The sequence below is a fragment of the Notolepis coatsorum genome, assembly GCF_963971535.1.
Source record: "Notolepis coatsorum genome assembly, contig: SCAFFOLD_296, whole genome shotgun sequence".
Lineage (NCBI taxonomy): Eukaryota > Metazoa > Chordata > Actinopteri > Aulopiformes > Paralepididae > Notolepis > Notolepis coatsorum.
The window spans coordinates 112,886-139,443 of record NW_028170893.1 but is presented as its reverse complement, the minus strand read 5'-3'; the positions used below and the strand labels follow the sequence as shown (position 1 = coordinate 139,443).

The following is a 26,558-nucleotide window of genomic DNA, read 5'->3' as shown; positions in this document are numbered from 1 at the left end:
TGGACAGCGACTCCTACAGGTCGGTTGGTGCGCCTGCGCAGTAGAATCAGGAAGTGTCGGGGGCAGCGTGAGCCTCCCACGCGTTACTCCTCGCCACTGAGAGATCGAGCTGCGCAGGTGAAAAGATGCGACTGCTGTTACCTCAAGTACCGGAGGGGACTTGTGCTATGTATGACTTAGTCCACATTGCAGCCGGCTTGTGGGAGGCAAGAAACAGCGTTCGTGACAGGGGAGGGTTGAATTGGATGATACGAAATTGGGATGGGAGAAAATATAGAAAATGGGAGAAAAAGTGGATACAAAAAAAAAAGCATTCCGTGATAAACGGCATTTACTGGAATATTCTGGATACACAAAAACGTTGTCATTTTTCGCCCTATTTATGAATCGTTTTTAAATAAACGCTAGATTATCGATAGTATATGTGTACTTATGCACGCTATAGAAGCGGGCTGAAATATCGATTATCTCATTTCCTGATCGCTCGCACAGCCACACACACACATGGGGCACATGCTGATATATAGGTAAAATAAATTCCTTACCTTAGATCAGATGTTATCCAAAAAGATTATTCCAATTCCTGATCGCCATTCCAAATATCGATCACGCTTATTGATTACAGTGTTGGGTACTGTAAATACATAATCCATGCTGTTCTGATGGCCGGCGATCACTTGGTCTCTTCAGTTGGCCTTGACGGAAAAGTTAAATGAGGAAACTGCCCCCCCCCCCCTCCGTCAGTCTAAGTAATGGGGTGCAGTTACACAGGGAGAGACGATAGGGGGCGGTATTTTCCCAATTGAGCTCAGAGAGAGTCTGCAACACTAGCATGAGGCTCGATTGATGAAATATTCATTCAAATCTCCAATAAAAAAAATACGACAAACAAACGCTATATAGCGTTGGTGGGCACTCAAAGGTCGGCATGAACTAACGACAAAAAGCGTGGCTGGCATTCAAAGTGTTGTTTAATTTCACTACTAACCGAGTCCGAGATACATCTCCTTAATTATTTCGTATCTGAATGCATTATTGAACATGACATACAGTACTATATACCTGTATGTCATGTAGGCCTATGTCCCTATGCCATAAATGTCATGATGGCATGTATGTTGTGTATGTCATAAATGTCACTATGAATTGAAAATGGGGGACCCTGATGTGTACAAGACAAACGTCTTTCTCTGGTCTGCATTCCCTTAACAATTGTGTGTATTGAGCCGTTCTGTATTGTACCCATTCTGCATTCTGTTAAATAAAGTTTTCATTCATTCATTATTTCTCAAAATCTATGTACACACTCCAACACAAGGTGGCGACATGCATCGTACACGTTGGTTTGTGGTCCGCCATTAATCCAGACTCCAGAGAAGAAGAACAACCCTTCAGCGTGTTAAAGGTGAGTGAATGACGGTGAATTGTGATACAAAACGCAATTAATTGTGTCCACGAGCCCGCATTTTGCGTGTCAGTGAGAAAAACATTAACATAATCTTTAGGTTTTACCATCCCGGAACGATGTATGTGCTCCTCCAGTGCCATACGATTTTAATTTGCAAGCTGTTAATAACTAGCTAACGTTAGCTAACGATATCGTGTGTTATTTATTCACCTTGGTGCTTGCTCACACTAAGAAGACAACAGATAGCGTTGGCATAGTGAGTAGAATGGAGTGTTGAATCTGTTGATGTATTGTGCAAATGCGTGGGGCAAAGATCTAACGTTACAGAGACCAGTTATCTTTTGTCACTATGAATTGAAAATGGGGGACCCTGATGTAAACAAGACGAAAGTCTTTCTCTGGACTGGTCTGCAATGCATCACCTTAACAATTGTGTGTATTGAGCTGTACTGTATTGTACCCATTCTGCAATCTGTTAAATAAAGTTGTCATTCAGAGATGTTATCACAATGTGTTCTATTATATCCCCACACTTGGAGCTCGAGTAATGTTATTCTGCTCAAAATTAAACCAAAACCAGGTTGTATCATGATATATTTAATGTCATAACCTATTTTATTCATGAGCTTACACAATTCATCAGAAAAACAAGACTACATAAAAATTAAATAGAATCAACGTTTTGAGTTCAAAAAGCCCAAATAAAGCCTGCATGCATCTCAAAGTGAGAATGCTAGTGGTCTGAGACCAGTCATAGTTAGGTGTATGGTCATGTGAAACGGACCAAACAGTCAGAGTGAAGGAAGGCAATGTCTATCCCATGCTTTATTAGCCTGCCCTAAATCAAACAAACATTTTGCTCAGGGAGGGCTTCATCAGGTGGCATATGGTCATGTGACCCAATCAGTCTGATTTTGGGTCAGTACTCCTATTCTTAGAAGTTTGATAAATATGGGCCCAGGGAATAAGACTAATGTGCTCAAGATGACAAGAGTTTACAAAAGCCTAAATGTTTCCTAGTAGGAATCGATATATAAATAAATAATCATCCTGACTTATTTCAGATATTGAACTACCTACCCATATTTACCCCCCCCCCCCCCCCCCTAATTCTCTTACATTCTATTTTGTTTTCCGACCAGCTTCTGTTGGCTATCCCAGCCAGCACAGTGACCAGCCATGTGGCCTATTGTATGGATGTCCATGCGGACCTACGCCCCCTACGTCACATTCCCTGTGGCCCTGGTGGTGGGCGCGGTGGGCTACCACCTGGAGTGGTTCATCAGAGGGACCCCCAAACCCCGGGAGGAGAAGAGCATCTTTGAACTCCGGGAGGACAGGAAGCTGGAGGAACAAGCGGGGACGGACAGCACCCAGGTCCTTAGTCTGAAAGAGAGACTGGAGTTTGCGCCCAGCGCGGCTCTGAACAGGAATCGATCGGAGAAGAGCTAACCGCTCCCTGGGACACTGGGACAGAGACTAGTGCTTATCCTCCCTGTACTGGAGCACCAGAGAATAGAGGGGGCGGGGCAGGGAGCTGAATCACCCAACTGTCTCATAGAGGGGGCCGGCCAAGGAGCTGAATCACCCAACCGTCTCATACGTATATTAACGTGAACACGGCACGCTGGCATGTCAATCATTGGGCATGTGTGAACATATTGCGAGCTAGAGAATCATGGGAGGTGGACGTTTTTCTTTTAATGAGTTGAATGTACCCCCAAGTTAAATCATATTGGGGGGCCGCTGGTCTACCACAATATCGTGAACAGTGAACACCAGTATGCTGTACTGAGGAAGGAGCCATAGGTCTAGTTATTGTAACCAGGTTTACCACACAACTTGTTTGTCCATGGTGTCTGTTTGTCCTTGGGCATTACAAACCTGTGTCTTTTAAGGCCAGTTTTAATGAGATTCTGTGGTCTGTGTGCTTTCACATTATGCTCACAAGACTAAACCGTATAGGAAACTAAGGAAAGGAGTTTTTGTGTCTTGTGAAAACACTCGAATGCCATCCTTTGCGTTAAGAAGAGGAGTGGTGGTATTGAGGACTATGTGAGAGCTAAGACTGTTGAAAAAAGATACATAAATAATAGGAAGGAATCCTGATTCCTCAACTGTTTCCTCGATTCTCTATCAATTAGAAATTGTTCTGGTCAGCAAATGTGATTGAAGTGGGAAAGGGAAGGATTTGCTTTGCATGTGGCATCTTTTTTTGTTTTTTTAATGGGATGGTTTAACAACAGTTTAGGGAACTGCGGAAATTGTTAATTTCAAGCTTGCCTGTCTGGCCTTCTGTCAGTCACTTGTACTTCACCAGGTAATGCTTTCATTTTAGAAGGTCCAAGATGGTGGTTGGTGGTTTGAGTTATGTGATGATTTAAATATACAAAGACATTTGATCAATACTATGCTAAAAGCACATGCTGTAGCCTTTGTGACCTTTCTGGATGTCATTTCAAATCACATAATAAAATTGTGTTTCCAAAGCTGGATTTATTGTTCATATCACTGACGCCACTAGTGGCCACTTCTGTCTTAATGTTGTTTTCCCCACAGCGAAAAGGAGAGGACACGGCCGTCATATCCTGTTGAGAAATTGGGGTATAAAACCCATGCACGGTTACAATTAGTCGGTTTCCTTTCAATTTGGTACTCGGACACTCCACCAGTGCATTCTGAGCATGTGTCATACCCCCGTCTCTCTAGCCTCGGTTCTAAACAGGAAATTAATTTCTCTGGAAATGTTACGGATGCTTATTATCCTGATGGAAATTGCTTTCACTTATGACTCAGTGTTTTCCGCCTCACTGGTGAACTAAGGTGAGTTATGTGGCCCATGTTAGTGAAAGCTGTACACCGTTCCATTGACTGACTTTGTGGATTGTCATATCTTAATCCAGCTATATATACTTGACAAGTTATATCTCGGCAATGTATTTATCACGTGCGTTTCTGCCCTCTACCAGAATAATGTATCCTTATATACCAAATCAATCATCCTCAGTGGTGTCACACTTTACTTGATTTTTTTTTATTGTTTCTCAATAAAGCAGTTAAAAAACTACAATGTTGCTCTCTTCTCCTTGGGCTACAGGACACAAGGGACAGCATGAACTAATTAAACATAACAGAAAGCTGAATTTCAGAGTGGTCTTCCACCTCTGATTTCCCATAACGACTATGTGATGTCACCAGCATCACACTGGTACACAGCTCAAATACACTGGTTCTCCATCCTAGCCCAGTTTTGATAGATTTAATTTATGGTACATATGAGGTATAAATGAATGGGTACAATCATTTCTGTTCTGGGAAAGATGAGGTCATAGCAAGCAGACGTCAGTTGAAGGATGTGTGGGAGATGAGACCCCCTTCCCCCTGTCTTTGATGATCTCCCTCTACCCATCGTTCCTTCCTACCCCACCTTTCCATATGTCCCCAAAGATGTCACACCCCTATGTTTGTGTATTCCTGTGACCCCCACCCTTTCCAGTTTGTATGTATGAAGATGTTTCAAGATCCAGTGAGGGGTCTCTCTTCCCTGGTGTCCTAAATCTTATGACCTCGTTGAGAGTCATCCAGCCTGACTCTTACTATTTCTGTATTGATACTTTGATTGAGTTAATAAATCGTATTAACCAGGTCTCTTTTGACTGAGTAGGTTATTAGCTTCGGCTATTTTCCACAACAGATGTCATCGGTTCAAAATACAAAGGTTAGTTGTCGCTAGTGAAAACACTACAGAATAAGCTTTACGTAATAAACAGTAATACAAAACAATTAAGTTGACACTTTCCCTCCAGTCCTGCGGCCCTTCCCCTGATGAATAGGGAAGCGGGGAGCTCCGTCTCTGCGGTGCCTTGGAACCAATCTTAATGGATGATAACCTTTCCAATGTGCCAGGCTAAGCCACGCTACACTGCCCTGGCAGCCAGTACAGTGGGAGGGTTCACGAGGGCCCAGACTTTACATCGGCCCCTGTGCAGAAACGCTGCTCTATCTGCAGCCATCAGCCGTTTTCCCCCCTGAAGGTTCACTATCAGTGGAACAAGCCGCTCCACTCCGGTAACCTGGGCTGTGATTGTTCAGACTGGTAATGATTTCAAGCTGGGCTAAGTTTCCATCTGTTTCCATCCAGGAATGGAGAGGTAGACGTGTGGAGTTGCATTTAGAAAACATAATAAAGCTCTGTGTTTTTGTGTGTGTGTGTGAGTTTCAAGTTTTGTTTTATTTGTCACATATATAGGCCAGGGTACATGTACATTACAGTGAAATGCTTGGTTCTGTATGAGCCCTCTGAGATTGTGCTTCATACAGTACAAAAGAAAAGTTAAACAGGTGGCGCAGTGGGCAAGGCGCTCGCCACCAACGCAGGAGATGCCGTGATCGAGCCCAGCTCTCGGCGTTGCTACCAACTTGGCTGGTCGTACATACTAATACAATTGGCAGTGTTAGGGGGTGGGAAGCTGGTGGGTGGGGATCGGACGTTGTGGACAGCGACTCCTACAGGTCGGTTGGTGCGCCTGCGCAGTAGAATCAGGAAGCGACGAGGGCGGCGTGTCCCTCCCACGCAGACCCCCGCCGCTGAGAGGTCGCGCTGTGCAGGTGAAAAGATGCGACGGCTGCCTCCTCGAGTACCGGAGGGGACACGTGATGCAAGGCTTCGTCCACATTGCAGCCGGCTTGTGGGAGGCATGACCTAACAACGTTCGAGACAGGGGAGGGAAGAATTGGACAATACGAAATTGGGGATGGGAGAAAAATAGAAAAATGGGGAGAAAAAGTAGATAAAAAATTAAAAAAAAAAAAGTTAAACGAATAAAGACCAAACACTATACAAAATATACAATATAAAATACTGAAGTACAAAATGCAAAAATGAGGTAGAGGTGCAAATCTCTTAGTAATACATAGATACAATATGGTGTAATGTTAAAAAGTGTTTAAAGTGTCTAAAGTGAATGTTAAAGGTTTAAAGTGAGTGTGCCTGTGGACGTGTGTGCAGTGAATGTAGATGGATGGATTAGTGTTGCAGGAGGTGGAGGAGTTTTGATGTGGGGGGGAGGGGGGTGAAGGAGAGAGAGCGTATAGCACAATATGTACCATATAACTAACAATCTCCCTAACCCCGCATTGTCCACCAGGTTGCAGTGGGCGAGGGACGTGTACCTAGGTACGCGAGAGGTGTAACTGTGTCGGGGGCCAAAGACACCCCTGACTTGACCCCTGGGAACAATCAGAAGTGCAGATCGGCCCTCTTTAACAATGGACCCGCGCCTCAGCACTGGTCGGCACTGTGGGAACCGAACCCTGCGGTCCCTGGGAAAGGGGAGGATTTAGGGAGACAATCCCATTGTTCCTGGTGGATGGTGGGGATAAGGGTAGCGAGCGATGCCGACTGTTATTCTGCCTGGCGGTCCGATCCGACATCCTGAGGGGAGGCGGGGACGACGGCGTTCGCCCTGTCGCAGGGACAATGGAGACGTCTCCCTGCTGGGAAGGCTTCATGTCCTCTCTTTAAACACACACACACACACACATACACACACACACACACACACACACACACACACACACACACACACACACACACACACACACACACACACACACACACACACACACACACACACACACACAGGAGGGTAGTGAGCACAGGAACACGGTACTGTATATCCCACTCATGTAGCCTATTAAGTAGCCAAAACATAAGGGAGACACACACACACACACACACATATTCAGAAGGGAAGTCAGTTACAATTATGTTCCCACAGGGACACTTAGGACCTGGACGAAGGATATTTCAAATCGTTGAATCGCATTGGCTAAGAGGCATCAAAGGACGTAGTGTTTTGGTCTCAGCGCATTGTTGCCGTGATACTAAAGTGATGCGTCATATTGTGTTTTCATATCTTCATTTCTTTTCCCAGTACTGAAACATGTGGTAGTTATTTCTTGCCAATTCACCACTGCCAAAAGTGTTCAGTGTATTTATTTATCATAAAATGAGCCCTAATGATAAGGATAAGCAATGAAGAAACCCACTCCCATTGCCAAACGAAAGTCTAACATGCCTATAAATACTTACTATGGAATAACACACTACAAATGTATTACATGGCCTATTATGGCCCCCAAACAGCATTGCCAACTTTAACAGACCCACGCCCCTTTGATGTGAGCTTCAGGTACTGACAATGCCGATGCTACAAACTCTACCACACGGCCCCTAATGACCACCACAGCTCAACGTGTAAATAGATAGGCAGTGAGAGCCAGCATATCACCAGGGTTATCAAGTGGGTACTTGAAGTGGGAAATGCCTATTTCTAGTCTCTGCCATGCTGTTGTAAAATCTCTAGTACTAAAACACATTCTAATATCTTAGAAGTATGCTTTCACCAAATTTACAATCACCCCTGGCACTCTAAAGAAATCACACTCCAAATAAGACTATGTGGTACTGAATGAACCAAGGTCTAAAAAGACCACATGTAAATCTCTTTTCTCGATTGGCCGATTGAATCTGGTGTGATATCATACTAGTATGTTCTATTCATCCTGCAAACCATGGGATTCCTGCTTTCTGCGCTGTGGTATCTATTAGGGGTTCTCAAACTTTTTCATATTATTTTTATTTATGATTTTTTTTAGGGACCCCACACTTAAGGTCTCGCGTAATTTCAAACGTGGAATTAAGGAATATCAAAATAGAAGCACACGTTGTTGAACTTGATCATGCCATATTTATTCAAAAATTGTATTACAGCACTATGTTATCAATACACATTTATAAAATATTTAGCCAAAATATGTTGCCAGAACATAAAAAAATAAAATATTTAATTTTTTATATATATATAATTAGTATTTACTTGCCAATGTGCGACCCCACTGTCACCTACCCACGACCCCAATTTGGGTTGCGACCCGTAGTTTGAGAACCACTGTATGATTCCTTAGGTGGTTTGTTAGCCTTTCTGTGTCACTATACTAAACAAATCTTACCTTCTACATTCAGGAGGGATATGGTCCCAAATTAGTGTGCCCCCTCCTTTACACCAAGCTTTTGGTATAACCTGTTTATCCCATACTACTCTCAATAACCTCCACAAGAATCTAAGTACATCAGATCAGGCACACTTTTATAAATCCGGTAGGGGACTCCATTCGGCCCTGGGGCTGAAGAAGCCTTACTACAGCTTCCACTTCCTTCCACCTTGGTGGCCTAATATCCACCGTATACTCTAATGATGATGGTATATCTGGAGGAAGGCCCATTTCCCTATTCTTTCCTTTATCTGAGTATGTCTTTTTTTTCTCTACCTCTTGCTTTGAAGCTTTGAGTTGCCCTTCCTTTCCTTGGCTGAACATTCCTTTAACAAACTTAAATAGAGTTCAAAGTGAGTACTACTAAACTATTTTTTTTGCTCTTCCTGCAAAACATGAATCCCCTCTTTCTCATCTACTGACGCCTTTCTCTACTGCTTTAACCGTCTCCTCTCCTTCAATAATTCCTCTATTTCTTTCTGCCGTCTGGACTTAATTGACTGCAATCTCTCCACGCTCTTTCTCTCAATGATTTCAAATCTTTCAGCACCATATTCATAAATAATTTCATCCATCTTCAAACATCATTATCAGATCCCTGTTAACCGTCTCCCATTCTTTCCTTTCATTTGCCCTAGGCCCTTGCCTTTTTTGCTTTTTGCCCACAGCTCTTATCTCTGACCGGCATGCTGTCCTCAGTACCATCTACATCCTCCTACAGCTCTTTTCTCCGATGGCAGGCTGGCCTCAGTACCATCTACATCCTCCTACAGCTCTTCTCTCTGACGGCAGGCTGACCTCAGTACCATCTACATCCTCCTACAGCTCTTCTCTCTGACGGCAGGCTGGCCTCAGTACCATCTACATCCTCCTACAGCTCTTCTCTCTGATGGCAGGCTGGCCTCAGTACCATCTACATCCTCCTACAGCTCTTCTCTCTGATGGCAGGCTGGCCTCAGTACCATCTACATCCTCCTACAGCTCTTCTCTCTGATGGCAGGCTGGCCTCAGTACCATCTACATCCTCCTACAGCTCTTCTCTCTGACGGCAGGCTGGCCTCAGTACCATCTACATCCTCCTACAGCTCTTCTCTCTGACGGCAGGCTGGCCTTAGTACCATCTACATCCTCCTACAGCTCTTCTCTCTGACGGCAGGCTGGCCTCAGTACCATCTACATCCTCCTACAGCTCTTCTCTCTGACGGCAGGCTGGCCTCAGTACCATCTACATCCTCCTACAGCTCTTCTCTCTGATGGCAGGCTGGCCTCAGTACCATCTACATCCTCCTACAGCTCTTCTCTCTGATGGCAGGCTGGCCTCAGTACCATCTACATCCTCCTACAGCTCTTCTCTCTGACGGCAGGCTGGCCTCAGTACCATCTACATCCTCCTACAGCTCTTCTCTCTGACGGCAGGCTGGCCTCAGTACCATCTACATCCTCCTACAGCTCTTCTCTCTGATGGCAGGCTGACCTCAGTACCATCTACATCCCCTCCTCCAGTTATTTCCTCCTCCTCCTCAGCGACAGGGTTACTGATATCGTGCCAACTGTGGTTTTCTACCCGTCGCTGGACTTCGACCGACTGACTTGACCCGCCTTTTACTGACGTTACCTTCTGCCACAACGAGCACAGATCTGGAGCTTCTTTCCCTCTACTGCTCCACCCTTGCCCTCCATTGATGCATTCATCTTACTCATAGTGCTGTTCTCTATGGTTCTAGTTCTGATCCAACTCATAGTCCTGTCCGTTCCATGGTCTGTCTGTGAGTCATCTTCCACCTTCCAGCTCACAGACTCTAGTAGTAGTAGTAGTAGTAGTAGTAGTAGTAGTAGTAGTAGTAGTAGTAGTAGTAGTAGTAGTAGTAGTAGTAGTAGTAGTAGTAGTAGTAGTAGTAGTAGTAGTAGTAGTAGTAGTAGTAGTAGTAGTAGTAGTAGTAGTAGTAGTAGTAGTAGTTCTATTCAGTCATGACGCACAATACAATATGCACAATCAATCGAGACAGTGACAGACTCTAGGCCTGGGTATTATTCCTGTACTTGTCATAGATTTCTTGGGTGCAGCCGAAACTGTTCCAGTCTGCACCACCGCTGTAATAGGGAGCTAACCCATGCCAGCCCCGATGGGGTCTATTCCACTCTGTCAGCTGTCTTTCCAGGCCGTCACATGGGACTTTCCCTAGTTGTCAGCTGCTATATTCACAGCCATCACTAAGCTAGGATAGATCTGCAAATGTATCTGAAAATGTATCTTAAACACCACGGAAATCCATGGAAGTCACCACATTTGAGGTGCGTTTGTTTTCCTGAAAGGTTTTGCCATTGTGATGTAATACAGTATCTGAGGAAGAATTCCTCTCCCTTCCGTTTTGATTCATGGCCAGCTTGACCCATTTCCAGAGACTATGAATCACATGTTCCTTCTCACATACGGTAGCCTCTTATCCTCAAGTTGCACCAGCAGTCGATTTAGAGACACATTAAGTAAGTAAGTAAGTAAGTAAGTAAGTACATTTTATTTATATAGCACCTTTCTAGATACAGGATCACAAAGTGCTTTTTAATCCAAAAAAAGAAGGGCATCAAACAACATATTTAACCCTTTCACTCCCACGCTACAGAAGGTTAAGGGTCTAGTGTGGTAGTGAAAGGGTTAACCCTTTGGCAGTGTGGTAGTGAAAGGGTTAATACATAGAACCAATTAAACACACCAACTAGAAATATAATACAAAGTAAGACCAAGATAAAACTAGCCAAACGCCTGTCTGAACAGTAGCGTTTTTAGCTGTTTTAAAAAAAGAGTCGCATGTTTCTACTGATCTCGGAGAGAAAGGGAGGGCGAGCCACAGTTTGGGAGCAGCTACCTGAAAGGCACGATCACCCCGGGTTGCACACACACACACACACACACACACACACACACACACACACACACACACACACACACACACACACACACACACACACACACACACACACACACACACACACACACACACACACACACACACACACACACACACACACACACACACACTTTTGTCTATCCTAAACGGCACCAGCGCTTTGCTTGACTGTTACCCAGCAGGCTCCTTGCCCATTTCCTCAATCCATTACAGGCCTTTGATGGGGTGGCCGTGGCCTTAGGTCAGCCCACTGGGTCAGTCAGGCCCGGGGGAGCCAACCAAAACAATGCAACAATGCCTCTTGCAGTGCCATTGTCAGGGCGAACAATATCAACTAACCAACCCCCGAGGGGAAACAATAGTGGAGCAGGAAACAGATACGGACCCACTTCCTGACCATGTTCTAAATTTAGAGAGTGGTTTGCTCCTTTATTTTGTTTCGCTAAGGAGGAGAGCGTGCCGGAATGAGTGACTTGGTGCACGGTCGGCCGTGATATTGTTATGGGCACAGAGAACAGAGAACGTTGTGTGTTGGTAGTACTGGATGGGAGTTTGGGGGGGGGGGGGTAGTGGTCTCCCACTCACAGCCTTGTCTAATAGTCATAATGTCAACATTAAACCTTTAGATATCTTATATACTGTATATGCCACATTCATTAGAATGATGTCCAAATAAAGAAATGTTACAGAAACCTTATGACCTCTCTCACAGTCTAATGCTGCTATTTTCAGGCCTGATGGCCCTCCCTACCTGTGTGTGTGTGTGTGTGTGTGTGTGTGTGTGTGCGTGTGTGTGTGTGTGTGTGTGTGTGTGTGTGTGTGTGTGTGTGTGCGCGCGTGCGTGCGTGCGTGCGTGCATGTGTGAGAGCCCGTTTCTCTATGCCTGTTATGATGCTGCCTAGAAGCACAGGGCTCTCCCAGAGCAGCTGGCAGGACAATGGGCCTGGCCCATTGGGAACCTCCAGAGCCTAGACCACTGTAAGGGCAGGCACCGCTGCCCACATCCCCAAGAGGAGGGTCTCTCTAGGGAAGACGAGCTGGAGCCTCTGTGGCCTACTTGGTCTAGTTGTGTCCAATGGGGTTAGAGAGGCTATGAAGTGCTTCTGTATGATGCAAGTGCTACAGCTATAAGGTTTGATTATGTATATGTGCTACAGCTATAAGGTTTGTGCATACGTGTGTGTGTGTGTGTGTGTGTGTGTGTGTGTGTGTGTGTGTGTGTGTGTGTGTGTGTGTGTGTGTGTGTGTGTGCGCGTATGTGTGTGGACTACTCTACATCCCAAAACAAACACAAATGAAAATGGACAATTCAGTCCAATTTACAATAATTTGGACAAATAATGTTATTACCGCCATCTCATCTACATAATCTCCAACGTGTAATCACCTCTTGTTCAAAGGGTATCTATAATCTGAATACTGTGCTGCGGTTGTCCTCACAGTGACTGTAATATATTCTCAGTTGTTTGCTTTAAAAGGAGACCCTCTCATATGTAACCTGTTATTCCCAGACCCTTCGTGCAGCAGAGCTCACGCTCAAGTTTCGGTAACACTTTATAATAACACTCAGTTATAAGACCTTTATAAGGTATTTGTAGATAATGAACTAATCATGAACAAACCATTTATATACATTCGTAAATTATTATTAAATAATTTATAACTATATTTGTATAACATTTACAAATTAGTTCTACATTATTTATAACTCATTATCAACATTGTTTGTACTTGATTTATTCATCATTAAATAATGTTGTTTAATGTAGTAACATATTTGTAGATGCTTTGAAAATTGGATATGAAAAATCAACTATACTGTACTTCCATTTATTTGTTCATATTCAACAAATGATTTGTTAAGACATTCATAAAACATCTATAAATCATTTACAGATGCTATTGTGTGCCCTAATCTAAAGTGAAGCCTATTCATCATTAACAAATGTCTAATACAGCTAATTATTTCTTCACAAAACGTGAAGTCAAGTCTCACTCGCGTGAGACCTCCTCTACATGCTCTGGCAATACCTGGGCAGGGTACTCCTGGGTCCTAGTGCCCCCCAAGTTACACTATATGTTATGTGTTAAGTGTGCAGTGCACATGTATTTTATATGTTAATAAAATTGCATTTATCTATAGTCCTCCTAATTCTGTCACTGTTTGATGTCACAAAGAAGGGTGTATCCGAAAGCTGTCTACAACATTTGTAACAGGTTATGAAAAAGTCAACAAATAATGAACATATTAGACATGTGTTAATTCACTTTAGATTAGGGCACAGAATAGCATCTGCAAATGATTTATAGATGTTTTGTGAATGTCTTAACAAATCATTTGTTGAACATGAACAAATAAATGGAAGTACAGTATAGTTGTTTTTTCATATCCATTTTTCAAAGCATCTACAAATGTGTTATTACACATTAAACAACATTATTTAATGATGAACAAATCAAGTACAAACAATGTTGATAATGAGTCATAAATAATGTAGAACTAATTTGTAAATGTTATACAAATATAGTTATACATGATTTAATAATAATCTACGAATGTATATAAATGGTTTGTTCATGATTAGTTCATTATCTACAAATACCTTATAAAGGTCTTATAACTGAGTGTTATTATAAAGTGTTACCCACGTTTCTTTATTAGTTGTCATACAAAAATACAGAATAATTGTATATGAAATGCTTTTTCCTGTTCTGCTCCTGAGAGTGTGCTAGATACAAATAAAAAAGATAAGTAAAAAATAGAAGTCAAGTACGTAACAAGTGTAAACAAAAGTGTTCAATATACATATACAATATACAATACAGAGTAGAATTTTTTTGTGACTGAATTACAATACAATATAAAGTACAATGCAGAAATGGGATGAGGTACAATTTAGGGTAAGGTGCAATGAGGTATGAGGTATGAGTTGTAGTGCAAATCTCTTTACCAATAAATATAAATATAAAGTCTCTGTCTGTGACTGGAGGCAGGGGGAAATGCATCAGCACCGACTTCAACAATGTCAGGAAACACAGTCAGAATGGCTGCCCGTTCCCAAACACTCTGTGTGTGTGTGTGTGTGTGTGTGTGTGTGTGTGTGTGTGTGTGTGTGTGTGTGTGTGTGTGTGTGTGTGTGTGTGTGTGTGTGTGTGTGTGTGTGTGTGTGTGTGTGTGTGTGTGTGTGTATGTGTGTGACTTTGATCTTCAATAGCACTTAGGTCGGCCCTGCTCTGACATTTACATTTATTTATATGTGCTCAGCAGCTTATATGCAAACACATATTTCCTTTTGGCATTGAGTATCCTCAGAGCATTTTCTGGTTGGTTTGACTATTCTAAAAACTGGAAACAGACAGGTCTAGACATCAGAGCGGATATGTTATGGGAGGACACGCTGTCGATGTTGCTGATGAGTGTCTCACACTACGAGCAGCTGGAACACAGCATCCTCCTGTGGGCACTGACTGACCCTGGCAGATATTGACGTTAGATTGTGGCGGAGTAGCGTGTTTACTGTAGCTTCTCTGTTGTTGTTGTTTTATTTCAGAGTTGGATGTGCACACTACAGAGATGGATATGCACACTACAGAGTTGGATGTGCACACTACAGAGTTGGATGTGCACACTACTCCACTGAACAGGGGTGATAGTTCAGGCTGTGGAATCTGAAAGGGAAAGAACAGAGTGGGCGTCAAGGTTTTCTGCCTCAATGGAGAAGAATATCGATGCAAACAGGCCCCTGGTGTTCCGCTGTTGGCTTTGGTTGGCAGAGTAGTGGGCCAATACGGGCTGCCCCGTGCAATCTGTTGCATGACCCTTCCACTTCATAAACACACACGCATATACATGAACACACACAAACACACACACAATCACTCCTCTCTCTCTCTCCCTCTTCTCTCTCTCTCACACACACACACTGTGACTGAGATAACAGGCTGACGGAGGCTGTCAGCCAAGTTCTTGCAAACAGGCATTGAACCAGACAGCCTCGCTAGGCTCCGTTTGTCCTGTTCTCTCAACAATACATGCCAATTAGTTTTTAAAACAGAGGGGAACCCTGAGGTGAAAACCAGCCCATAACAAAACACTTTCCAATTAGAGCAGAGAATAATGTTCTTGTTTTACTGAAGTGTGGTTCTTTCTTCAGTTTTCTTTTTAACAAACTAAAACGGAACAGAAATTCTGTCCGTCGTTACTGTTTTGCTTTGGGCCACCGCAGTTCAGGAAGTTTGTTTTACAAGAACTTGTCCCGACCTAGTAAATTACCCATCAGCCCCTTTTCCTGCCACAGATAACTGCTTATCATCGCGGAGACAGTTGTGTAAATCGCTGGAAATCACTGCCTCTCTGCACAGAACACAGCGGCCTCCGATCTCTGAAGACATAAAGGCACACATGCAGGGGAGAAGGAGAGATAGAGAGATAGAGACAGAGAGGGGGAAAGGGAAAGAGAGGGAGACATAGGGAGAGATAGAGAGAGGGAAAGGGAGAAAGAGAGGGACAGAGGGCGGGGGGAGAGAGAGAGGGATAGATAGAGGGAAAGGGAGAAATAGAGGGACAGAGGGCGGGGGAGAGAAAGAGAAAAGGAAAGAGGGGAGAGAGAGAGACACTAGGTGAGCACCATTGTTGAAGGTGCTGAGTTCTGGGTTTTATCAATTACGCTCCTCCCCAGCAGTAGTGTCAAAAGAGGGGAAATACAGCCAGCATAAAGTGCTATTACACCATATATCAATGTTTACTGCCATATAAACAGTGCACCCTGAGCTCCAGATTTGAAGCCAACCATTAAACCACAACCCCCCCCCCATTCTTTCACGAGTAGATTTGCCGGTGGAATACGGCCGGAAGGCTAATCTGTTTCTCCATAGTCGTATTCCGTTATTCCCCAAAAGGTATTTTAGTGGAGTGATTCAGTGGTTCGGCATTGTGACAGTGTTTGCATAGTGGGGTAGGGTATGATCTGAACACACACCCATGTGGAGATATGTAGGATTCAAGGATACAAGATAATAAAGAATAACTACGGGCAGTCTATATACTGTATCGGTGTGGTGGAACCTATACAGTCTGCAGAAGAGCACAACATGAGCCTGGTGCCAGTGTATGGCAGCCATTGAGCCTGCGTAGCCCAAGGTTGGGTGCTACCAGTGGTGGTGAAGGAGGCAATTTCCACCTCACATTGTGGGGAGCGCTTTGAGTGTGTAGAAAAAGCACTATATAAATGTAATGAATTATTATTATTATCATGACCTCTCCTATGCTTTCAGACCGTTTACTACCTTAACCCTTTCAGGTGCAAGTCTTCTGGAATGTTTCCTCGCTAAAGGGAACACCATATAGCTTCCAATGACCCGGAGACCATTATGCCATCATCCTTAGAATGTACCATTCTCCAATCGTTTTTTTTTTATCATTCTCATCCAATTAAAACGCACGTTTTTTATGACAACGCCCTCACAACTACATTCCATATGTGGATGGTAGTTAAAAGTGACGTCAAGTGTTCTCACACCACAGACCGGGATAAGGGTTATTAGTTTAATTACACAGAGTGGTGCTCAGCCTCTGTATACCACTAGCCTTTTAGAGCCAATTGACGGCATGGTGGTGTAGTGGTTAACACTGTCGCCTCACAGCTAGGTCCTGGGTTCAATTCCCGCTTGGGGACCAGGTTGCTGCGTTGCCAGGCACCCAGGTGGGGGTATCTCCTGGGCCTTTCTGTGTGGAGTTTGCATGTTCTCCCCGTGCTCGCAAGGGTTTTCCTCCCAATAAGATAAACCCAATGGAAAAACATGCAGAACAGATCGCTAACGCTGTCGTGTCCCTGACAGAGATGGACAGGAGCACTTGGATTGGTCTCTGGGCGCGGCCCACGCCGCAGCCCATGTCTGCTCCCAGCTGCACTTGGGGGGGAAGGACGACGGGAGAGACATTTCATCGGCGACTCAGTGCATATGTGTGTTCCTGTGGGTCGCCCATCTCGCATGTGTGTGTTTCTGCATGACAATTAAAGACTTCTAAAGTAACATAATGCAAATAGAATGGCGAAAGAACTTTATTGCCAACAAAATAAATATAAACATAGATTTCTTTCTGTAAAAAATTATTAAATATATCCAATACATGAAATATTGATTTTCACATATTTCCTTTCACTTTACTGGAACCACACTTACGCATCAGCCACCTGTACCGCATTCAGTCCATTACATGTGCAATCACTTTATCATACACTTGTTATTTCTTTGACGAGACCAGAGAAAGATTTAAATAGAGCATTCTCTCTCTCTCTCCTAAAGGCACTAATACATGTTACGTAGCATCCTACCGCAGATAGCAAAGTGACATTGATTCAATGTTGAAATGACATCCGAATCATTGTTTTGGTTGAGGTTGAAAATTCTCTTTTGAATCGACATGAAATAATCTTGACAACCGGTGGCCTTTTTTTCATGTTGGAAAAGCAACACTGAATGGAAAGTGAGTCTATACGTCGACGGCCACATTTCACACACGGATTCAATGTTATTTACATTCAACTTACTGCATAGTTCTTTGTCTGGAGGAGTCACTTATAGTAGCTTTCTCTGCGGGCAATATCATCTGTATTGCATCAAAATAATATCAATGTATCCCAACCCCCAACACACACACACACACACACACCATTTCCAATATTCCTCTCTCCCTCCCTCTATATATCACATATTAAAAATGTTGTGGTTTCTGCCATCATCCCTCTCGGCGATCCCAGAATCGTTTGGCTAACCCTTCCCCTCAGCCCAACAACTCGTGAGACCGAATCGCAGCATGTGATAAAGGAAATGGCTTGTGTGTGCACGTGTGTTTGTGCATGCGTGTGCGTGTGAGAGTACATAGCCACCATCCCCCAGGGAAGCTGAAAGGGACCAAGAGTCCAGTACATTCCACTGTCCCGGAGCAGAGCGAGGGAACGAGGGGGCTCTGAGGGGCTACAGTGTAAATCCTCGGGGGGGGGGGGGGGGGATCATGCTTACAGACGGCCGTTTCTCCACTCCGCCTGCTGCGTCACATGTTCCCGTTAGGTCCTGCTGTATCGCATGATCCCCGCCGCAGTGGTCTCTTACCAGTGTTTCCCATTCGGCATTAAGACCACCGTCCCATCCATGGAATCACGGAGTTAAAATGTTAAACCTCTCGCTCTCTCTCTCTCTTTTGAGTCTTGTCTGTTTTCTCCCCTGCAGAGAGTTCTCAAAGTACTCGTATTTGAACGAGCCCCGTTATCTCTGTCGAATCTCCGTCTTGAATGTCCCTGCTGCCGCCGAGTCATCCGGTCCACAAAGCAGCCCATGTTCTTCATTTGGGCTCTCGTGCTGCTGTGCTCGCTGAGCGCCAGACACGTACGTTTCTAAAACAGGATGACTCTTCCGACTGAATGGAGCGCTTCCCAGTCTATCCAAGCGCCGCACTATTGCATAACCCGGGTCATACGTAGTGCTTTTGCTTCAAGTGTCCCTTATGGGCAGCCTTACTGTGTTTCGCGTGGTGTTGTGCATGTTTCTTATTGTGGGCCCTGGGGGAGTGCGTAGTCCTCATACCCCCCATGGCGTTCAGATAACTGGGGAGCAGGTCGCCGCCCCCAGCCTCCCCGGGTCCCCAGTTCCCCTCGGAGCCGAGCTCTGGGGGCTTGGGGTAGCCCGTACCCTCGGCCCCCACGTGGAGGTAGAGGTGGTTCCCCTCCTGGTAATAAGGCACGACCTCCATCTCCAGTCCGAGAGCTTCGGACCCGGCCGGCGTGACCCGCTCCGCCCGAGGTGGGAGGAAGTGATCCTTTGCGCCGTAGCGCTTCTCCATCTTATGGGAGATGGCCAACTGGAAAAGGTGGAGGAGCTCGACGAGGTTGAGGAGGAGGGAGATGGCGGCGATGGACTGGGTGTAGATGGTGAAGATGGTCTTCTCAGTGGGGCGGGAGACAAAGCAGTCCACCGTGTGCGGGCAGGGATACCGCACACACTCGAACTTAGCCGGGATGACGAAGCCGTCGTAGAGGATCCACAGCCCCACCATGAAGCCCACTTCCAGGAAGACTTTGAGGAGGATGCTGAAGGCGTACGCACACAGCAGCCTCCCTTTCAATTTAGGAGCTTCCGGAGGAGCCTTGACACCTTTCCCACCTCTCCTCTCATCACCCTTCTTCTCCTCCTCCTCCTCCTCCTCCTCCTCTCCTTTCTTATCGGCCCTCTTCACACCGTCATTAACCTCGTCCATCGCAGTGACACCCCCGCCGCCGCGCTCCGTCTCGCTCCCCTCCTCCTCCGCATCCTTCTCCTCCGCGTCCTTCTCCTCCTTCTCCCCGACCCGCATGGCCACGTACCCGAAGTAGAAGATGGTCGGCGTGGAGACGAAGATGACCTGCAGGACGAAGTAGCGGAAGTGGGAGATGGGGAAGGCCTTGTCGTAGCACACGGCGTTGCAGCCGGGCTGCTTGGTGTTGCAGATGAAGTCGACCTGCTCGTCGTCCCAGCAGGACTCCGCGGCGGTGCCCAGCACCAGGATGCGGAACAGGAAGAGAACGGTGAGCCAGACGCGGCCCACGCCCGTCGAGTACTCCTGGCCCTCCTCCAGCAGGTGTTCCAGGAAGGACCAGTCAGCCCTGGACATCCTCTGCACCTGTAGGGGCGGGAGGACAGGAGGAGGGGGAGGAGGTAGCACAGGAGAGGGGAGTGGAGGGAGGGGTAAGAGAAGTTGAGAGAAAGTGAGACAAGTGTGTCGACAACAACGAGTGAGTGATTGACACGAAGCTTGATCTGCTGACCTGACAAAGATAGACCCTGATCGAAGCACTGTCTGAGTAAACTGATTAACACAGTTTAATGTGCAAGCTTTCTTCCTTATTTACACACATTTTGACCCAACATTCTGGGTTTTCAGCTAAGCTTCTTTCTATTGACTAACTTAATATGGCCTTGCATTAGCTGCACATACACAGTAAATTTCGCTCAAACTGAGTACATTTGACTCAAACTGAGTAAAATCTTACTCACTTGGGCTCAAATGGACTCAGTTGCCATCTGTAAATAACTCCCAAGATTTTCAAATAGTAGTGGAATAGCTCCCAGTGACTATTGAATAGCAATTTTGTGAGTTTTTCCCATCCCTACTTCCGAGTCTGGTGTGTCTCCGCCATAAAAAAAACACCTGAAACAGTAGACATTTTGTGTACAAGACTGCTTGATTATTTTGGTTAACAAACACCAAGTAGCTGACACTACTTCACTTATATACCACAAATGAGGTAAGTGTCTCCCAACGCTTTAAGTATAATTGCGTCTTTTTACTTGAGAACATGTGCATTTGGCAGTGTTATTAATTGTTCCATGAGCTCAGACTAGGCCTCATTAGGGTGGGCTCCAAATCCTGGTGCCAAGATCTGGAATTGGAAGACCTGTTATTGACTAAAGAGAATCATACATTTTGACCATAAATGGTCAGAATATTCCATGCACTTTATTTTTATTATTATTATTATTATTATTATTATTATTATTATTATTATTATTATTATTATTATTATTATTATTATTATTATTATTATTTAGGTTTACTATCATAATGCAAAAATAAATACATGAAAATAAATATACATCAGTATAATCACATTTGTCGTAAAAAAATATCAAATTATTATTATTATTATTATTATTATTATTATTATTATTATTATTATTATTATTATTATTATTATTATTATAATATTTACATTTAGTTGAATTTACATGAATCACTTCTGATTTAATTAATCGATTGATTGAGTTCAAACCAATCAGAACAATCTAAATTCTAGATGACAGGGTTTAGAAGTTGAAATGGAATGAAGTGTTATTCTGAGTTTTTTTTTGTCATTGATGACGCATGATGATGATGATGCTGTGTGTGACCTCGTTCATACCACACAAGCAAACGATACACACGAAACATACTACACACAATCACAAAACATAGTCACACAACATAGTCACACAACATAGTCACACAACATAGTCAGTAGTCACACAACATAATTACCCCATGGGCTCTCGACCTTCTGAGCTTTCTCATGACACTTGTCACGTCATGAAAATGAACACACTATCTAACACACACACACACACATAGACACTATCTAACACACACACACACACACACACACACACACACACAGACACTATCTAACACACACACACTATTGAACACAGTATCTAACACACACTCTCTCTCTCCATGACCCCTCACTCCTCACCCCTCACATCGTATAAAATTGAACACACACACATCTGCACAAACATCCTGTGTGGGTCATTTTTCTGTTTGTTGATGTCATTTGTGTTTGTGTTATCTCTTTCCCTTTGAGAAATATGAATTCCCCACGGAACTGTATTTTACGGCCCCTTCCATTGACAGGATTAGACCATGTTAAGTCCCTTGGGTGCCCACTATACTTCTCAATAGGCACAGTAACCGTTAGATTGATTGGAGAGAGAGCGTCTGGGTCAGAGCATTTGTCCACTAGATCTGACCATTAGCCTATAGTGTGTAGATTGGTACAGTATGATACAAGTCTACATTTTAAGAGCAAGCTTGGGGACCCAAGCTGAATCTGAACTCTCACACAATGTAATTTATTTCACACATTCTATCCTGTGTAATTGTTTATAGAAACATGGCCTAAAGCTACACTAGCCTTGTGAACTGCTGAGCATTTACACTAACCATTGTGTGTCATGCCAAATATCAACATGAAAACATCTTGTTCAAGTACCTCCCTTAAGAAAAGGGGAACAAATTGTGTCACCATGGTAAATGTTATATGTATCACCATGTTGTAAACAATGGCAGGCCTACTACTTTTGTACTTAAATAATACCATCATATAATCCAATTGACCAAATATGATACCAATATATAGTAGGCTAATATCATGGCATTTCCATCATATTTGGTCACTACCACTACTGGTATGTCATAAATGTATAGATGTAGCAGTACTGTCTATCTGTATGTCATGTATGTCATATATGTCCTGATGAATTGAAAATGGGGGACCCTGATGTAAACAAGACGAAAGTCTTTCTCTGGTCTGCATCCCCTTAACAATTGTGTGTATTGAGCTGTACTGTACTGTACCCATTCTGCAATCTGTTAATAAAGTTTTCAATCAATCAATCAATCAATCAAACCATCATCATAGTGACAGAAAATGATGAAGATACCATTATGTGGTAATGCCTTAGCTGTGACATACAGTATATCAGGTGGGGGGGGGGGGGGGGGACGGAGCTAGGAAAAATACTATAGTGGCAAATGCGTTATAGAAAAATCCAAATACGCTCTAGCACACTCCACTAAAAGCTTATTAAACCTGTTACCTTACCTGTCTCTGTCGTAAAGTTTGTCTTTTCTCCTCGTTGACTTGGTCACTCTCAGCCGGTCTCAGTTATGTAATTATGTTACATACAGTACAGTGCGCGACCCTCCAGTGCTGGTTCTGTCTGGCAGCAGCAGCTCTTTAAGAAGCGCTGTAATCGGAAAAACGGTGGAAAACTTTCCCATGCCTTTTATTGTTGGCCCTCCCTCAGGAACTTCCAGTCCAGGAAAAGGGATGGATGAACTCAAAATAGTTCTCGTTCATCATCACGCTCCGAGTTTCTGGATTAGGCTTTGTTGAAAGACCACCATTTTGTGTATAATGTTGTATAATTCCACCCGGGGAAAAATCTAAAGTAAAAAGGTGTCGGGTCAATTCCTGTCTTTTGAATGCGGTTGGTAACGATTAGCATAGTACTAGTAACCTATGCCAAAAAAAATCACAAATCTCTTTTACATATTTTTCCCACTATCCGTGTCATGCCGTGTGCTTTTTTGTTGTTGTTTTTTTGCAAGCCTAGGCTATATAGCTTTCAAAAGACAACAAATATTGATTTGTCACCCGTTGGACCCCCAAGCAAAATAAAAATGTAATCTTCCATTTGGCCACACAGCGGCGCCAGTCTCCTTATTTCCAATGAGTGAGTGGTGTTAAGGCTACACGACGGCACAAACCCGGAGCTTATTACATAGCAATTTAATGACTTGGAATTATGAATTAAATTATTCAAATTGGAACACAGATGTGTTCACCTATTTGAGTTTATATCATATGTATGAGTTTAATGGCATTCATCACTATGATGAATTGAAAATGGGGGACCCTGATGTAAACAAGACGAAAGTCTTTCTCTGGTCTGCATCCCCTTAACAATTGTGTGTATTGAGATGTACTGTACTGTACCCATTCTGCAATCTGTTAATAAACTTTTCAATCAATCAATCAAGCATACATTCACAATCCCCCATTCCATTAATATAGGCTATCATAACGTAGCCTATGTTAGTATGACACAAATGTGTATATTATGCTATACTTATATTCTCATATGATGTGTGTGTGTGTGTGTGTGTGTGTGTGTGTGTGTGTGTGTGTGTGTGTGTGTGTGTGTGTGTGTGTGTGTGTGTGTGTGTGTGTGTGTGTGTGTGTGTGTGTGTGTGTGTGTGTGTGTGTGTGTGTGTGTGTGTGTGTGTAGTCAGATTAAGTTAGTTAGAAAGAAGCTTAGTGAAAAATCCAAAATGTTCAGAGGGAGCTCAGTTTTCCACCCACATCAGTTTACAAGGTTGTGCTTTGATCTGTGTGAACTGTATTTTCATTTTTCTGACAGACCTCTGAATGTGTCTGTTAGATAGTGTGTGTGTGTGTGTGTGTGTGTGTGTGTGTGTGTGTGTGTGTGTGTGTGTGTGTGTGTGTGTGTGTGTGTGTGTGTGTGTGTGTGTGTGTGTGTGTGTGTGTGTGTGTGTGTGTGTGTGTGTGTGTGTGTGTGTGTGTGTTAGATAGTGTTTATCAGATTGTGTGTGTTAGATAGTGTGTGTGTTTGCATGTACTGTAGCACACAGATGTGGGTGTTTTCAATAATGAGAGCACAATGGATGGCCTATTAAACAACACACACATACAAACACACACAAGCTATCTGTGTTTGAACTCTGGAACAGTTTTAATAATGTAAAGACCTATGCCTGTGGGAATGAAAATAACTTGTTAATCCTTTGTTATTTTCTTACTACCGGTATATAGCAACAAATCAAGCTGCTTTGCTGGTCACCCCACAGGCTGCTTTGTACTTAGGTATATATCCCTATTGTACTGAATGGCACATGTGGATTCTCTTCACAGGCTCTTAAATCAAGGGCTGGAAGTCAGCCAGGCTGCTTAGCGTGCACAAACAAAAGGCGTCATAGATGAATGAATCATATCCTGAATTGACTGCATGATATCAAGCAGAAATTGTAAAAGCCCCCCCCCCCCGCCCTCCAGCTGTGATTGCATATATATTTACTCACAATGTCATAATGTCAAACACACACGTCCAGCTACCGACCAGCGGCTCCAGCTTCTTACTCCCTGTCAGCACAGTAATCACATTAAGTCTTTTGACAAGGTGCTGCTTCCTCACAATCGTCCCCACTCAGTGCGGTGCCCTGAAAAGTGTCAACATGTGAACAGGGAGAGTGGTTTAATCTCCATGGCTGCTGTGGAGACCAGGCTTTTCAATCAAAGCCCAGTGAATTGACAGTGAATCATCCTACTAACACCTCGTTCTCTTTTCTTTGTCACCCGTAGATAAATGATCAGGACAGGAGACGAACGGTCTGAATGGCTGCTTGTGAATAATGAAACTGTTACCATTCGGGGTAAGTGTGTTGTCGCTTCCTGTTCGGCGTGCGGCGCCCTGGGAGTGAAGTTATCAAGGAAACAAATTCATAGTTTGCAGCAGCTTGCCTCGCCATAATATAACACCTGACAAATGGACGCATATGGCCCTGCGGTTTTACCTTAGGACTGACTGAACACCGAGCGCATCACGACATGAACTCAGTCACTTGGGTATTTGCAATCGGAGGGCCTGATCTAATATCGAAAAGAGTCTGATATGAATCAGCTTGACGGCTGTAGAGAGTGCTCTCAGAGGCTTGAATCACATATTGGAGTGATAAAGTGTCTGTGCGCGTTTGTGTGTTTTTTTTATACCAACAACAGAGTTATCATAAAGATAGACTACAGAGCAGGACGTCAGAAGGCACCTGATGGGAGCAAACGCTGATTTGATTTTTGCTCTACCCGAAAGCTGGCGTCAATTCATCCAATAAGTACGAGAAGCGGTTTAAAGTATAACACACCGACATTGTGGCAAACATGCTTACCTTACACAAACAAGAATATAGATACCAATTTCCTCTTCCGCATTCAGTAGAAAGCTATCCGGCTGCAAGCTGGCCTAGCTTAGCACAAATGAATGGAAGCGAATACGGACCAATAGCCTAGCTTAAAATAGGTGTTTTATCCACTTCCATTAATTTGTGCTAAGTTAGGCTAGCTTGCAGCCGGATAGCTTTCTGCTGAATGCACAGAGAGGTGGTTGGTATCTAATTTTCTTGTTTTACTCTGGAGAAGACGGTAAGCACGTTTCCCATAATGTCGGCTTGTTCCTTTAACAGTGAGGGGAACCTTCTTACCTGCTTGTTGTGGACACACCACACACACATACATGTGAGGCAGCACATACAACACAGGTATCCGTACAGAGGGCGGCATGTGTCTCTGTGTATGGTGGGTTAGTGAGGATGTCCAAGCAAAGCTACATGCGATATGAAGCCGTCTCACACGGGCCGTTTGATGAAATATGCGTGATACAGCAGCAGAGCTGTAGATCTGTGTAGCGGTGATGGATGAAGGGAAGTGTGTGTGCAAGCTTAGTGGGGTTGAGTGTGTGTGTGTGGGGGGGGGGGGGGCATGTGAAAAGCAAGGCTTGTGACATGATCAATGTGTGTCAACAGACACTAAAATAGTCATTAATTCGGTGATTACATATATCATGCTATCTATTTCTCTCTTCTTCCTTCATACAGAGACAACATCTTGTCGTCGCTGTCTCCTACGCAACAATGTTCTATTCCATTCCATTTGTACATCAACAAATCTGTACAATTGCATTTCCCACATGAACAGCCCTCTGCAAATGAATGCTGTCACAGAGAATGGCCTAAGACCAAAACGTTTTCCCCCTCATTCAACATGACAAATAAAATGGTACAAAGGCAAATCATTTACCAAAAAGGTCTTAGTCTACAAAGA

General features: G+C 43.9%; 2 protein-coding genes across 2 annotated transcripts; one reads left to right on the top strand and one right to left on the bottom strand.

The window, feature by feature from the left end:
* The first annotated feature begins 1,344 nt into the window (after positions 1-1,344).
* On the top strand, positions 1,345-3,897 carry smim12 (small integral membrane protein 12). Its single transcript, XM_084339281.1, has 2 exons — positions 1,345-1,405; positions 2,551-3,897. The coding sequence occupies exon 2, from the start codon at positions 2,588-2,590 to the stop codon at positions 2,858-2,860; it is 273 nt and encodes a 90-aa protein (XP_084195407.1). The 5' UTR covers positions 1,345-1,405; positions 2,551-2,587; the 3' UTR covers positions 2,861-3,897.
* Positions 3,898-17,476: 13,579 nt separating this feature from the next.
* gja4 (gap junction protein alpha 4) lies at positions 17,477-22,891 on the bottom strand. Its single transcript, XM_084339280.1, has 2 exons — positions 22,767-22,891; positions 17,477-20,026 (listed from the first exon to the last, which is right to left on the bottom strand). The coding sequence occupies exon 2, from the start codon at positions 20,015-20,017 to the stop codon at positions 18,842-18,844; it is 1,176 nt and encodes a 391-aa protein (XP_084195406.1). The 5' UTR covers positions 20,018-20,026; positions 22,767-22,891; the 3' UTR covers positions 17,477-18,841.
* Positions 22,892-26,558: the final 3,667 nt, after the last annotated feature.

Coding starts and splice junctions, on each gene's coding strand:
- gja4 (XM_084339280.1), bottom strand. CDS start 20,017: ATGTCCAGGGCTGACTGGTCCTTCCTGGAACACCTGCTGGAGGAGGGC.
- smim12 (XM_084339281.1), top strand. CDS start 2,588: ATGTGGCCTATTGTATGGATGTCCATGCGGACCTACGCCCCCTACGTC.